At 38.1% G+C, this 16,529-nt stretch overlaps 1 protein-coding gene across 4 annotated transcripts; it reads right to left on the bottom strand.

Annotated features, from left to right (window-relative positions):
* Positions 1–1,463: 1,463 nt before the first annotated feature.
* LOC132295572 (uncharacterized) lies at positions 1,464–16,320 on the bottom strand. 4 transcript variants are annotated; one of them, XM_059793867.1, is made up of 9 exons: positions 15,835–16,320; positions 15,681–15,734; positions 12,813–12,896; positions 5,387–5,512; positions 5,144–5,211; positions 2,324–2,393; positions 2,117–2,182; positions 1,967–2,044; positions 1,464–1,891 (listed from the first exon to the last, which is right to left on the bottom strand). In XM_059793867.1, exons 1-9 carry the CDS (start codon positions 16,135–16,137, stop codon positions 1,868–1,870), a joined length of 873 nt encoding a protein of 290 aa, XP_059649850.1. In that variant the 5' UTR covers positions 16,138–16,320; the 3' UTR covers positions 1,464–1,867. The 4 variants fall into 4 exon arrangements, with proteins under 4 accessions (XP_059649850.1, XP_059649849.1, XP_059649852.1 ...); XM_059793866.1 differs by having other exon boundaries at positions 1,464–1,877; positions 15,835–16,286; XM_059793869.1 differs by lacking the exon at positions 5,387–5,512 and having other exon boundaries at positions 1,464–1,877.
* Between the last annotated feature and the right edge of the window lie 209 nt (positions 16,321–16,529).

Genomic DNA, 16,529 nt, shown 5'->3' with positions numbered 1-16,529 from the left:
ATCTTTCGAAAATAAATAAATAAATAAAAAATTGTGGTCAGTATTTACAGTTGTGAGGTCTCTCGCCTTCATCGACCATGGCTTGGCCTGGTGTTTTTGGTTGTTGGCTTAGATCATTAGCATTTCTTTTGTTGTGGTAAACCGTAAACTTTTCATTTACCTACTAATAATAATAATAATAATATATTTGTAAAGTTTCATCTTAGATTAACATGTCTACAATATTACTAAGTGAGCATTGGTCAACACCACTTTAATGATAGGGGTAAAGTACAGCTACACTTTCTCAGGTTTACCAAAAAGATACACAGATGAAACTTACCTATTTTTTGGACAAAGACACCCTTATACGAAACTCCAACCAAACAAGGCCTTAAATCTTCTGAAAAGACAAAATTACCCCTCAATATTAAAATCAGATTAATTATAAAATATCAAATACAGTAAAAAGATACAATTACCCTCAGTTTATTTCAACCACAAATTACCTGCCAAGTGAAAATTGGCCTCTTCCCCCCCTTTCTCACATTCATTGCGCCACAGCCAACGCCGCCACCCATCTTCCCCTCTCTCTCTCTGTCTTTCTCTCTATATATATACACAACCGACGTTCACTCTGCCGCCACCACCACCACCATCGATCTAAAACTACCGATGGAGTACGAATATGAGAATCGCAAATCAGAGGCAAAATCCCATTGTGAGAGCTCCACGCGCCGGCAATCATCTTCTTTATCTAGATTGCCTTCCCTACACGCGCCGCACATGCCACCATGGAGCTCTCTGCAACAAGGCCTGAAGCGACGTCGAGGCCAGTTCCAAGGGTTGAAGTCTTGAATAGCAGTCCCTCTCTTCCAAGACATAGAAATCAAACAATGCCGTTAGCAATATCTGTTCTGTCGCCAATGCTTCTGAGTCTTGCTGGACTGAGAGAGAAAGAGGAAGAGGGCGGATTTGTTCTATCCTCGATGCTTCTGAGAGAAAGAGGAAGAGGCCGATCACCACGTTGTTGGAGCTTTAGTCTACCTACCCAGGGTGTTGCCGTATATATATATATATGGAGAGAGAGAGAGAGGGCGGTGGCGATGGCCATTGTCTAGACCATCGTCGCCACCTGCATCTGGCCCATTAAGAGAGAGAGGTATTAGGTATTGAGAGAGAATACACTGCCGATTTTTTTTTATTTTTTTCATGAGGGGCAGATTTGGCCAACTAATTAAATTGTAAAGTTAAAGAGGTTGCTTAAACTATCAAAGGGTAATGCCTTTGTCCACTTTTGAACCTTCAAGGAGTGTCTTGTTCCAAAAAAGTGATAAGTTTTATGTGTCCTTTTGGCAAACATCATAGAGTGTAGCTGTACTTTATCTTAAATTCAAATTTCCTGTAATGCCTGTCCTGAAAGCTCATAACTTATCTGGGACTTTTGTTATTACAGCAACTAACTACATTACTGAATCAAAGAATTCTAAAATCTTTTTGGCCGTCCAATTTGATTAATTGATCTTTAAGTGTCAACCCTGCAAATTAGAACATGAATGTTTAAGATTCAAGATTCAACGAACACAAACCTTAATATATATCACTCTATGGGTTCACCAACCAGAATCATGTAGGAGAAAGGAGGCCATTCCTCCAGTTGGAAGCTATGAATTTTATTGGCAGCTTGGTAAAGTATTCACTTTTAACAGCTTCCAATTGGTATATATACACTCGGTTACCTTTCTAATAATTGGCGGTAAGGGAACATCTGTTGCATGATGCTAGCGTACACTTCATATTTGCCATTACAAAATGTTGTCGAACCAATGTAATGCTATCAGTCAGTTGTCATAAAATCATCTTTTCCGACATATAGTCATGCCGTCACCTATGGGTACCTAAAATTCAATGGCTTAACAGTTATGGATAAATAAAATTGAATTGCTCAAAAAAATGTTAGATTCAAAGGAAAAACTCTTACACTCACCATACTGATGCTTACACGCTTGTCCTCCATTAAACTCCTATTGAAATTCCTTATGTTGATAGTCTTCGAGTCTTTTACCTATTCAACAGACCGCAGTTGAAAATTAACCAATATTTACAACGGGCAGAGTTTATAGTTTCTTTTATTTACCAGTGGATCGGCAACTTTTCCGTGCCAGAGGACATTATCAATCACAATAACACCCCCAACCCTCACCTGCAACAGGAGACTAAAAAATTAAGTATATCCTCACAAACTGCAGCAAGAAAACTGAATCATTAATTATAACAGATCCGTAAAACTAAATGGTGTATATACATCAAGATGGACCATCTAAAGCTTAGGACGTAGTCTAACCAGTTGTAGTAGCAGTTCAAAGTATTCCTGATACATTCGCTTCTCAGCATCGACAAATGCAAAATCATAGCTGCATAATAAACAGGAGATATGTGACGTATGTAATTAGACTCCCTAGATATCTGAAAAACTATAGTATTTTCAGTTTTGCAGAAGAGTACACAAGTAAATGCATATGGCCTCATGGACATCTTTCATCCATATTTATCAACAACTCATTTCTTGAGGGCGAGGCAGCAGATTTTCAAACTAATTGCAGTTTGCATCAGTGTTCAGTCCAAGTCCTTCGTGAGTCATGACTGAAATCAAACTAATTCGATATTGGTTCTGATAGGAAGTCCCAACAAGCATTTTGACTTTTTTCTGGAGTCATAATGAACCCAATGAAGCTTCAAAATGGGCTTAAATCCACTGTGACCATTTGACCACCTCAGATAAAATACAAAAATGCCATTGGAAGGTCCTATTTTAATCTCGGGCTTTCTACCTCTTTTGAACCAAATTTTGAGGACATCCCGGATAGCTAGAAAGCATATGAAATGAACCATCCACTGAAGTATGCTAGACATTAATACTAGTACCAAGATACAAGTAAGAAGTTTTTTGAAAATGAAATTTTAAAGGACCTTTTTGTGGTTTTACTATTACATCTCCAAAAGTACTTGGGGTTCTCAAACAAAACTAAACTTAACCTCAAACTCAAACACACCTTAGTCTAAGAGAATCCCATTCCATCACTGCACAGAGCTGGATTAAGGGAGTAGGTTCTGAAGAAAGGTATGGAAAAGCCGAAACTGAAGTTGGCACTCTTGAACAACTATTTCTGTCAGTTTCAGAACAGTTTTGAGTGTCCAAGGACACCCTAAGAGGTTTAAACTTGGAGGTAGGTGATTTAAAATCTTTTGGTTACTTCTGTTTTGCCATGCATGGTCGTGCAAGCTAGTTAAAAGGTAATCATATAATCTTGTAATTTGAAATTTATAATATTGGTGTGTTTATTTAATGATTTTAACATATATTGGGGAAAAAAAAAATCGCCATTCTTCAGGGCAGTCCCTACTCCCTAGTAATCAAGAGTTGTGTATACTACACCAAAGAATAGCCCCTTGATTTTAACATTTTTATTATGCTTAGAATATGATTTAGATTTTGATAGGCCAAAAGCAAATGTTATTTTGTACTCTAGCTTAAGATATTGGTCTAAACTGCTTATTTTCAGGTAAAAACCTTGATAAATGATTCAATGTCATGATTAGATAATTTTTAGCCACCGGAATTTGTTGAAATTCCTGATTGAATGAACCTTGTGTGTATTATATGATTGAGCATGTTTATTACTATTTTGCACTTTTTACCAGTTTTTATTTATTTATTATTATTTCTGAAATTTTATGATGAAAGTTTATGCACAGTTAGTTCAAACCTGGTTTAATGGAAATTAAATGCGCATTATAGAGTACAGTTTTCTAGAATTTACAAACTTCAGTAGTCTGAAATTTGATCATTGATCAATGTTTTTTGAACTTTTAGATCATATTCAAATGTTAGAATTTATGCTTTGGCTGCTTGAACTGGTTTATTTAAATTTATAGTTTTACATGTCTAGGGTAGCACAGGTAAGCTACTTTCTATCTTTGTGTAATGTCTGCTTGATTATACTTCTTTATTGTTTAGTAAAGTTTTCAAACTGTTTTTAGTACGGTTTAGCCACTGGACTTTATATTTATATGGCTTTAATCAATATTGCATGTCTATGACTTCTTATGGCTCTTTATAAGACATATAGCTCAATTTGATGAATAAATCAATTCTAGGGTTTAATTTTGAAATAACTGAAATTCTCAGAATAAGCAAGATCTGTTTGACTTCATATTGCATGCTTTAGACACACAGGTTTCAAATTTTAACTTGTTCATCACTTAGCCTAGATTAAATTATGTTTATTTGATTTTTGCATAATATTCTTTTGTTGGTAGACCATGGATTTTCACATCTGACACCGAATGTGGTAAGGAATTTTCATCATGACATTCAATTAAGTACCGATACACGGACTGCTTCAGAAAAGCGCCCCTGCATGAGCACTTGCACACATAAAGCTGTTTGGAGAATAATTATAGGATTGACTCCTATAATTAAGTCACTCCTATAATTATTCTCCAACATGTTAACAACCATCTACTCTAAAAGCTTAAGCTACTAGAGAGGGTGCAACTTTAATATTTATATCCTTCAACATGGCCCCTCACGTGTGGCCTTCTTTTGGTCCAACACGTGTATTTCAATTTTTAATTAGGGTGACGGTGAGGTGACGGTGAGGTTTGAACTCGAGACTTTTGGCTCTGATACCAAGTTAACAACCATCTACTCTAAAAACTTAAGTTGTTAGAGAGGGTGCAACTTTAATATTTATATTTTTCAACAAAAGCAACAAGAAGACTACACATGCTTCAACATCCAAACACAATGTAGTGAAAATGCAATGCATGTGGATGAATTAGAAACACCTGCTAGTTTATCCAACAGGATGAAAAGCAACACTCAATAAATGGCTCACAAAAAATATGTAAATAAATGTCATACGAAGGTGACCAATTCATATGACTTTCAGGGATAGAAATGCTCAATGTTCATCTCCCCTAACCTGGACTACATTTAAAGAACAGATACGAGGAAAAATTGCATGATAGGATAAACATCAAAGGTACATACAACCCACCTAATAGCTTAAGCTTTTGGGTCAGATTGCGAAGCACCCAAATAATTTTTACTTAAAAATAATCACTAGCTACATACAACGAGGTTTGTAATGTGAAATACCTGCAAGCTTCCCCATTCTGAATCATAGATTTTAGAGAATTTGCTGCTAGTCCATGTTTCACATCTACCTGATGTCAGAATTATCTCAGCACAATAAAACTAAAGCTTAAAGAAGAAAAGAGCAGCAGGAATACGTAATTTTAGGTCCATAAGTTAACATAAATATGCATTCCAATCCCATCGCAGCAGAATACTGTGAGAAAAAGGAATCATTACTAGCACTAGTAAAGAAACGCATATCACCTTGTGCAAAACACCAGCTCGGTCATAAAATCTTTTTGCAACCTCAAGAGATGTGGCATCCCTTTCACAAGCAACTAAACGGCCTGATTTTGGTAGGACTAAAGCAATGGCCAATGATGAGTATCCCTGGAAAACAATCACATTGTTGTTTCATTTTCTTTTTCCTTCGGCAAATAACTCACGCACCCACTTTGCCCCTATGGGGACTAGAACCCTCAACCATCCTCTTTGAATGATGGAGGAGATGCCACTAGGCTACAACTTTTGATATTGTTACAAATGAAATGAACCAACTTGGAAAAATAATATCAGGTGAGAGCAATCTATTAGTCGACATTGAGCATGTCAATATATCTGACAATTTATTTGAAAAGGGTAAAATGCAACCCCCTAGCGAGTAATATGGATATTGTGTATATTACCCTGATATGATGAGAAATCCACCACAATATTACCCACCAAAAAAATACCACTGCCTTTGGTGCAACCTGATGAAGAGGTTGCTGATATGGGGAAAGATTGGGTAGTTGACAATATTGGAGTCACTAGTGAGCTGTTGGGAGTCTCTTCAGAAGGTAATGACGATCAGACATTATCTATCCTTCAAGCAATTGTGGAAGGAAGAGAGGTTGCAGTAACCAATGAAGTTATGAACACGAGGCCCATATCGTCCTGGAAAGGAGCACAGAAGATGAAGAATCTCATCTCTGAAGTCAACTACGAAGGGAAGAGAGGAGTGGTGATGGAAAGGGGAAGGACCAGGAGTAGGAGTATTAGGAAGGGAGGAGGGGAGATAATTTATCTGGTTTTTAATGAAGCTACAAATCATTACATGGAATGTTCGTGGTCTCAATGATCCGAACTAGAGGAGGGTGGTGAAGGTAGCTTTAAGGAAGTGGGGTGCCCAGGTTGTTTGTTTACAAGAAACCAAGCTGGTATCCATTTCTGACGGGGTGGTTAAGAGTTTGTGGGGAAGAAGGTTTGTGGAATGGGAGGCCTTGAATGCTATAGGTACTTCGGGAGGATCTTAGTCATGTGGGACAGCAGATGGTTATCTGGAACGGACGTATGGATGGGGAGATTTTCTGTGTCTTGTGTGTTCAAGATGGAAAAGGACAATTTCAGATGGGTTTATACTGGAGTCTATGGACCGGTTGTTGATGATGAGCGACCTATTTTCTGGGAGGAGCTTAGCCATGCCCAAGAATTGTGGTCTCTCCCCTGGTGTTTGGGAGCGGATTTCAACTATGTCAGGTCCCCGTCAGAGAGTTCTATAGGGGGAAGGTCCTTGAAAATGGATCAATTTTCTGATTTTATTGATGAGCATTTTCTTGTTGACTTACCAATGGAAGGTGCAGCCTTGGTCAAATGGTAGGGATCCAATCACTCTTTCAAGATTGGACAGATTTTTAATTTCTGGGGAGTGGGAAGAGAAGTTCCCGGATGTCGTTCAGGCGGTGTTAGCAAGGGTCACTTCAGATCATGTTCATTTGGTCTTGGATTGTGGGGGTTTGTGTTCTCGAAGATCCCTATTTAGATTTGAGAATATGTGGCTGTGAGCGGAGGATTTCCAAGGGAAAGTCAGATCTTGGTGGGAAGGAGTTATTGTTTTAGGTTCGCCTAGTTTCACGATAACAAAGAAGTTAAGAGCTCTCAAATTTGCTCTTAAGCAGTGGAACAAGGATGTTTTTGGGAATCTGGAATGGAGGAAGAACAGAGTCCTTGCTGATTTTTCCGAGATTGATTGTCTTGAGAGGACAGGAGGGGATGTGGAGTCTTTACGTTCTAGGAGAGCTTCCTGTCAGGCTGCTCTTGCCGAGATTGCTAGTATGGAGGAGATTTCGTGGCGACAAAAATCTCGGGCTCTTTGGCTAAAAGAAGGAGATCGGAACACAAAATTCTTCCACAGATTAGCTAATGCTCATAGGAGGAGTAATCATATAGGAAGAATTTGGGTGGAAGATGAGGAGTTATGGAGGGAGGAAGAGGTGCGTAATGGGATTGCTTCTTTTTATCATAAGCTTTACACCGAGCCATTAGTTTGGAGGCCCAAACTTAATGGTCTCCATTTTGAGGCTATTTCTGAGCTAGATAGAGATAAGATTAAGAATCCTTTTATTGAAGAAGAAGTTCTGAAGGCTTTATCAAGTTGTAATGGAGACAAAGCTCCAGTGCCTGACGGTTTTACTATGCATTTTCTGATGGAAAGTTGGGCGGTAGTAAGAAATGAGGTAATGGGTACCTCTCAAGAGTTTCATTCTACTGGCGTCTTTGAGAAGTCGCTTAATGCTTCATTTATTGCCCTTATCCCTAAGAAGGGAGGCGCTTCTGACATAAAGGATTTCTGTCCAATTAGTTTGGTGGGCTGTATTTACAAACTCATTGCTAAGGTGCTTGCTCTAAGAATGAGGGAAGTAATGGATGGGATTATTTCAGACTCCCAGAACGCACGCTTTTGTTGGAGGACGGCAAATTCTTGATTCAGTCCTTATTGCAAGCAAATGTGTGGATTCCAGATTGCGTAGTGGTGTTCCTGGAGTTTTATGCAAACTTGATATTGAGGAAGCGTACGATCATGTGAACAGTGAACTGGAATTTCTTACTCTATTTGTTACAAAGAATGGGGTTTGGAAGTAAATGGAGGAAGTGGATTGAGACTTGTCTTTTGTCTGTCCAGTTTTCAATTCTTGTGAATGGTTCTCCCGCTGGTTTCTTTGGTTGCACTCGAGGTATAAGACAAGGTGATCATTTGTCATCTTTCCTTTTTCTTGTTGTTATGGAGGGTTTAAGCAGACTCATGCACAGGGCAGAGGACCTTGGTTTTATTAAGGAATTCAGGGTGGGCAAAGATTCAGTCCATCAGATAGAGATCTCTCATTTACTTTTTGTAGATGATACCCTGATTTTCTGTCAATCACTGATTTTCTGTGATGCTGATGTGTCTCAACTCCGATATTTGAGGTGCATCCTGGCTTGTTTTCAGGCGGTTTCCGGGCTAAAGGTCAATATGGCTAAGAGTGTGCTTGTCCCGATAGGGAATGTTCAGGATATTTCCTCTTTAGCTGCAGTTCTTGGATGCAGGGTGAGTTCTTTCCCTATTCCTTATTTGGGTTTACTAGGGGTCTCTTCAAGTATAGTGGGGAGTTGGGAGTCAGTGATTGACAGGTATGTGAAGAAATTGGCAGGATGGAAGAAGCAATACTTGTCCAAGGGGGGCAAAGTTACTCTTATTAAGAGTACATTATCGAGCCTCCCCACTTATTTTCTTTCTATGTTCCAAATCCCTTGCTTCGTTACGGATAGGATTGAAAAAATTCAAAGGGACTTCCTATGAGGAAGAAGGGGTGATGAGTTCAAGTATCAACTTGTCAGATGGGAGCAAATTTGCAAGCCTATGAAATTGGGTGGTCTTGGCATAAGACGATTAGTTCATTTCAATCAAGCTCTCATGGGCAAATGGTTATGGAGATATGGGAGGGAAATACATCGTCCTCGGCGTAGGTTAGTCTCTTATCGGTTTGGCGAAGAGGTTGGTGGCTGGTCTACACGTTCGGTTTCCCTTGTGGGAGGTGTAGGGACGTGGAAGTCTATTCGGAAAGAATGGGATGCCTTTTCTGCTTATATCAGATTCAAAGTCCATGATGGACGTCGCGTTCGTTTTTGGGAAGATCTTTGGTGTGGTGATCAGCCATTATCTCGTACTTTTCCTAGATTATTCAGTATTACAGTTGATAAACACGCCTACGTAGCTGACTGTTATCCGCTTGATATCAGTGGGATTACATGGGATGTGCACTTTCGGCGTCCTTTTCAGGATTGGGAGTTGGATGAGGTATGTGTTTTTTTGGATCTTTTGTATCGGCAAGAGGGTGGTGGCAGAGATCATGATGATTTGTTGGGTTCCATTTTACCACGATCATTTCGAAGTAAGATCCTTGTTCTTATATCTGTCTAATTTCGATAATCGTGACTTCTCGTGGAAGACTATTTGGCGATCCATGGCTCCAACTAGGGTGGCTTTCTTTGTCTGGACCTCTGTCTGGGGAAAGATTCTGACAATTGATAACTTGAGGAAAAGGGGCAATTGTATTGTTAATCGGTGTTGTCTATGCAAAAAAGATGATGAGTCAGTTGATCACCTGCTAATGCATTGCCCTGTGACGAATAACTGTTGAAATCTTATTCTTGGGTTGTTCGACATGCGTTGGGTAATGCCACGATCTACTAAGGACTTGATTCATGTTTAGAGAGAATGTTGTGTGAGAAGGGATGTACGTAATTTCTGGAGAATTGTCCCACATTGTCTATAGTGGTGCATTTGGAAGGATAGAAATAGTAGAATGTTCGAAGTGAAAGAGTCGTCTACGACAATGTTGAAACTTCACATTCTTCGTTCTCTTTTTAATTACATGAAGAGGAGCGCTTGCTCCTCTTCTGATGATTTAATTATTTTTTTGGATTCTTTGGGGCCTTAGCCCCTGTTCCACTTCTTTTTAAGGGACGTGTTCCCCTTTTGAACGCCTTTTTATGTTATTATTACTTATAAAAAAAAAAAAATTATTACCCACCAAAAAAACACAAAAATCCTCCACAATATTGAAAATGTGCAAAGCGCATTTTGTCATATTGCCTTAAAGGTTACTGCAAATTACAAATACATCCTGTCACCATCTCAAGAGGTTATACGCACAATATCCATATCATAGGGAGGGTTTTTTGCACTTCAATTAAATTATTTTTTCAAAAGACATAGTATATACTTCCTACGTCCCCAAAAAAGGTGTCTTGCTTTCCTTTTTGGGCTGTCCCAAAATAATTGTCCACTTTCCTTTTCTTTTTTTTTTTCCTTTTTTTTTTTTTTTTTTTGATAAGTAAAAATAACATTAAAAAAGACGTTTAAGAGGGGAACGCATCCCAATTACAAAAGTGGAACCGGGACTAAAGCCACAATGAATCCAAAAAAGTAATTAAATCATATGAAGAAGAACAAAAGCTCCTCTTCACATAATTGAAGAGAGAACGAAGAATGTAAAGTTTGACCGTTTCCGTAGGCGACTCTTTTTCTTCGAACAATCTGCTATTTCTCTCCTTCCAAATGCACCACCATACACAATGTGGTACAATTCTCCAGAAATCGCGAACGTCTCTTCTCACACGACAACCTCTCCAAACATGAATCAATTCCTTAGTAGATCGTGGCATAACCCAACACATGCCAAACAACCCAACAATAAGATTCCAACAATCAATCGCCACAGGGCAATGCAAAAGGAGGTGATTAACGGACTCCTCATCATCCTTGCATAGACAACAGCGATTAACTATACAATTGCCCATTTTTCTCAAATTATCAATTGTCAGAATCTTTCCCCACACAGCAGTCCAAACAAAGAAAGCCACCACTTTCCTTTTTCAAACAGTATATTTCACATCTTTCCATATATGTTGTTGGAGCTTAAAATTTCAAACTTGAATATTCAAAACTTAAAAGGTTAAGTTAGTAGCTTTCCAGGGAGACAATGCATATCCCACACGTTCCCTTAAAAATTGCTACTCAGCAAAAGCGACGCTTAAATTGGGATGGAGGAAGTGTATAATTAGGGTTGCGTGCAAAAAACGCCCTTAGTATGCATATAGTGCGTATAACCACCTATAGGTTCTCAAAACCCCCTAACGTTCATTTTTGGGGCGAACAAGGGCCTCCCGTCATTCAGCCATTAATGAAGCGATGAAAATACTAAAATACCTTTCTTAAAGTAAAATAAAAAAATAGCAAAATACCCGGACGTTGGGAAAGAGAGAAACAGTGGACTAGAGAAAGAAAGGAAAATGTTGGGGGAGGAGAGAGAGGGAGGAGCCACAGAGACAAAGGGAGTTAGGAGAGGATGAGATTTATATAGAATATGGGTAAGGGCATTTTCGGGACTTCAACAAGGCATTTTGGGTATTTAGTACCATTAATTAGTCATGTGCCACGCACATGACATTTGTACTTTTCTAACTGTTTAGTTCAGATAAACCCATGTTCGCAACATTTTTAAAATTTTAACGGACTTATATACCCAAACTAAACGATAGGGGTGTTATTTACATAACAAGTAAACCTTAGGGGTGTTTTATATACCTAACCCATATAATTACGCTAATACAATTCACAATTTTGTTGTTCCATTTTTAGCCTTTGACTATTATTGCACCCAAACAATCCATTAGCGGTCCAGGTATCAACAGCCAAAAGATTGTACCGGAGATAATATGCACTATTTTTTTATTTTTTTCCCTGACACTTATAGGAGGGGTTTTTTCGCACTTTAATTTTTCAGTTGACAGAGGGTACAAATTACAATTATTTTCAATAGATAAAGGTGTTATTTGCACAAAAGATAGTGTAAGGGGTTACATACACTACTCTTATATTATATTGGGGATATTTGTACCTTACCCATTTAAATAATATATAAACAAGGTTTCATTCCCAATTACTATAGACTTGCAACAAGGAACAACATTAAAAAGCCAAAAGTACCCCACTATGATGGTCTTCTTGTTGAGAATATGCCCAATCATGTGACAACCACATGCTCCTTTGTGCACTTCATCACCTTTTCTACCTCTTTGGTAGTCGACCATAGTAATAATCCTCGAGGAGTTTTCTCATACATATTCTTTCCATTGAGAAAGAACTATAAGCCCAGCCTTCTAGAGTTTTTTAGCAGTCTGAGTTGCTCCTTCATGATAAATTTAACACTTCATAACTGAGATAGTAGGTCATGTAGGGTTACAGGATGATTTTTGAACAATGAATGAAATTGACAACTGAATTTATGTTTTTTGATCTTGTTTGTGAAGAGCTATATTCTTTCCCTTGAGAAAGAACGATAAGGCTAGCCTTCTAGAGTTTTTTAGCAGTCTAAGTTGCTCCTTCATGATAAATTTAACCCTTCATAACTGAGATAGTAGGTCATATAGGGTTACAGGATGATTTTTGAACAATGAATGAAATTGACAACTGAATTTATGTTTTTTGATCTTGTTTGTGAAGAGTATGACACTAAAATTTTGAGGATGAAATTTCCTTTTAGGTCAATAGACTATAACAGCTGGTTTCCTAATGTTTCACAAATTTAAATATGACAATGATGGACTTGAACTTTATTTGGTATAAGTACTCAATCAATTGTGGTTAGAATTTAGACATTTTGAATAAGTTGGGTGTTGGGTATCCCGAGTATATTATGAAATCAAAAGAATAGGATTGATCAAGAAAATAAGAATTTTTTTTTTTTAACGATAAGAACACACGCTCACTATGCCCCAATAGGGACTTGAACTCTCACCCTCCCATTTATGAGAAGGAGAAGATACCACTTGAGCTAAAGATATTAAGAAATGAAGGAATTAAATTCCAAAATTCATAGATCCATACTGTATAAACACCAACTTCGATGCACCTTTCTGCCCCAAGAATCTGGACAAGCATTGCAAGTAGTTGTGCTTGATCAGGAGATACCTGTTAACAGAGCATGGACATATTAACTTGTAATCTCACAACTTGAAGGATGCCGGACAAAAATGAATTAACAAAAATTAGTTAGACCTATCAAATCCATGCATTAAAATATTCAATATACCGTTTCAAGACTTCCAAATTTAACCTTTCCCTAAAATAATTTCAACAATCTGATTTACAATCTAGGTTTGATGCCTATGAGACAACATAGCTTAAGAGACATTTATAATGCCAGAATTGTTATACCTGGCTGGGTAAACAAAGAATCCCAACTTCAATACCCATAAACAAAGGTGATAGTGCAGATACAACCAAGAAAAAGTTCAATGGTAATTATCAAAGTATAAAACAGTGTAATTTTAGTGACAATGTGTCTAAGTAGGCTTCAAGGTGTCAATATTAGGAGAATTGTTTTAAAATTTAACCAAAAAATGAATTAGAAAAAATACATATACACAAACAAGGAAGTTGAAAAGGTAGTAAGAGATGCCAGGTATACAGGAAACAGCAAATTTGTTCTAAATTAGGTATGAAGGATGTGAAGAATAATATATGCATACTTTTTTGTTTTTCTTTTTTTTCATAAGCAGGTGAATAATATATGCTAACTTACTGAGTTAAGGCAGAAAAAAGAACTAGAAAGTTTTTTATCATTTGAATTTTATCAGGACTGAGTACCTAAGTTTCTTGATGAAATGTGATGAAAATTGAGAAAATTGAAAAAATCTTGGTAATTAGTTAAATGAAAAGATATGGGAAGCTTAAGTATACAAAAATACAATAACCTCATGAAAATAAACAAAAAAAAATTCTTTTAATAAGATTAGGAGTGTGAAGTAAAAATTGTATCGAGTAAGACAGAAACAAGAAAGCTTTAGGATCAGATGGTACTTCTGTAATGAAGGCTTGGAAGTGTTTAGGGGAATAATGGTGTGTCCTGACAACTTAATTTATTTAATAAGATCATAAAAACCAAAAAATGCTGGATGAGTGATAAGAAGGTTTTTAAGGCCTATATATATAAGGCTATGTCTGTCTCCTATCTTTTCCTCCCAGCATCATACGTAACAAAGCTGGACATGGGTAATGGCCTTTCATATGTAAAAATAAAGGATTTATTTATTTTTGATAAGTAAGATTACATTGAAGAGCACTCAAAAGGGGAGCGCATCCCAAGAACAAAAGCCAGACCAAGAGAGTCCGCTATAAAATCAATGTATCCACAAAAGACACTATATCCCCAACTGATTTACAGTTCCATCCCTGAACCCAAAAAAATAAAGTATAAAGAATAGACAAGTTAAGCACCCAAGTTGGAACTTCAACTACATCAAAAGACCATCTGTTTCGCTCACGCCACAACCCTTACGATAAGCAAAGGGGTGCCACCCTCCAAGCACCTCAGACTTGGCTCCTCCCTGTACACCCTCTCCAAAAGCCTCAAGCATACTCTGCGGGGATTCCGGCATAACCCAAGAAACACCAAAAAGGGCAAAAAGCAAAGCCCAACAATTATGAGCTACCGGACAATGCAAGAGGAGACGACTGACCGACTCTCATCTTTCTTGCACATACAGCACGGATTGACAATAATCTGACCTCTCCTTCTCAGATTATCAATAGTCAAAATCCTACCTAGTGCTGTCGTCCATCCAAAAAATTATCATAAAGGATATTTTTGAAGTTGTAAAAATTATCATAATATTAAATTTAAGTCGTAAATGAGACTTTACAAAAAAACAAAATTGAGAATGGACTAAGACTTGAAAATCATCAACGGGAGCTCTTCACCTAGTGCAACTTATTTGCAATGGAGTGAGTCAAACAATAAGATTTGTTCTCCACAGGTCACCTTATGATGATGGTCTATTACTGATGGAGTCACACAATCAGATGTTTATACAACCATAATCTCCTAGTGGTCATTCTTCATCAGCCACCCCCATCATTAAGATCACGAGATCTTCCCTATAAGGTCACCCAAAACAGTCTATTCATCATATATCAACCCTGGCACCAATTGACATGAGATATCTAAATGGAGTCAAACAAATAAAAACGAAATTATTGGGAAGGGAATTCTTCTCCCATCTTTGTTTTTGTTTAATGGGGGGAAATAAAGAAATAAAACATTGAAGTGTATGCCAGGATGTTGGATTATTTTTTGCACACTTAAAAAAAAAAAATGTGAGAATTGAGATATAGAATTCATTTTTTCTAGTAGTTGTTAAATTTCCCCTTATGCTTCATTAATGAAAACCTTTATGACAAGTACAAAATTTGCTACAACCAGGAAAAAGGCATCGTTTATTCCCAGAAAAAAAAAAAAATGGCCTTGTTAACATTTCTACTGTGTGCAAACTACGTCTATTCTAAGAGTAATCAGTGCTGATGCAGCTGAAATATATAAATTCTAGAGAGGAGATTACAGTTCAACTAAGGTAGTGTTATACTAGATACTAGTTATGCATTGTTGAAAGGGGGAGGGGAAGAAACTCTCGCCTGACCAGTTGGTACAAAGAACCCAATCAAATGGTTGAACAAAAGGAGCGAGAGGGCTATACATGCACTAACCAGGTTTAACTCTGGAAAACCACAAATAGAGAACCAATCCCGAAATTTTGCCATCCTCAACAATTCCCCCTCCCCCAACCCAACCCAACCCAACTGATAAAAGGTGAATTTATCAGAAGTATGGCAGAATGATATTAAAACCCCAAATATATATATATATATATATAGTTCACACACATTCTGGGAAAAAAATGATATTAAAAAAAGTACCTGCATCTGACTACCCCGCATGGTGGCAGTCTCCTCTCTTAATTCCCGTAGGATCTGAAATGCAGTAAAGTCATAACAACGCAGATATAAACCTTACAATATCTGTGTGCGTGTCTCAAAACCATGACTAACAAGTTGAAGTTGAAGTGTTCACCTCTGGCTCCCTAACATTTGACAGTAAGTACTCGTAAAGCTGTGGTGTGATGCTGATAACCTGTTTTTTGCCGTACTTTTCGTCCCTGGCGACAACGAATGTGTCTGCACAGCCACAGCAGCTTCTTTTAAAATGATAACTGTACTTGTCATCATTAACGGCGGCGATTGAAGTGGTTGCAGAGAACACGTGGATGAGTCTTTCCGGCCGCAGGATAACTGCGCATTGGGAAGGAAAACCCTTGCGGAACAATTGTGGGCGAAAGATCCAAAAAGGGTAACGATATAGCACCGAGCTAACCATTGCAGCAAGCAGCCAAGCACCAATAACTGCACCATAAAGTAAGAGAGTGGTAGTCTACACGTCTAACATGGACTAATATTATAGTCGGGTCGGATCTGGTTGCGGGAATCCGGGTCGGATCCGGTTGCTGAGGACGTCGTCTTCTTAACGAAGCTCTGCAACTTCCGAATCTGATGCGCAAGGGACGACCAACTATGCAACGTAACAGGGGACGGCGAAGAGGACAAATCGACCCCCGACAACAGATCTTGCCACTGCAAGCTGGAACGAAGAGAATAGAGAGAGGTCGCGAGCCACTGTAAGCAACAGATCTTTTGCCACTACAAGCTGGAACGAAGAGAAGAGAGAGAGATCGCGAGCGCGACGCGGCCGACGACGAGGACTCAACTACC

This window comes from Cornus florida, unplaced genomic scaffold (assembly GCF_030987335.1).
Source record: "Cornus florida cultivar Cherokee Brave unplaced genomic scaffold, ASM3098733v1 CherokeeBrave_3.0.0_Hap2_Chr02, whole genome shotgun sequence".
Taxonomy (NCBI): Eukaryota; Viridiplantae; Streptophyta; class Magnoliopsida; order Cornales; family Cornaceae; genus Cornus; species Cornus florida.
The sequence above is the reverse complement of the archived record's forward strand: the minus strand, read 5'-3'. Positions and strand labels throughout refer to the sequence as shown.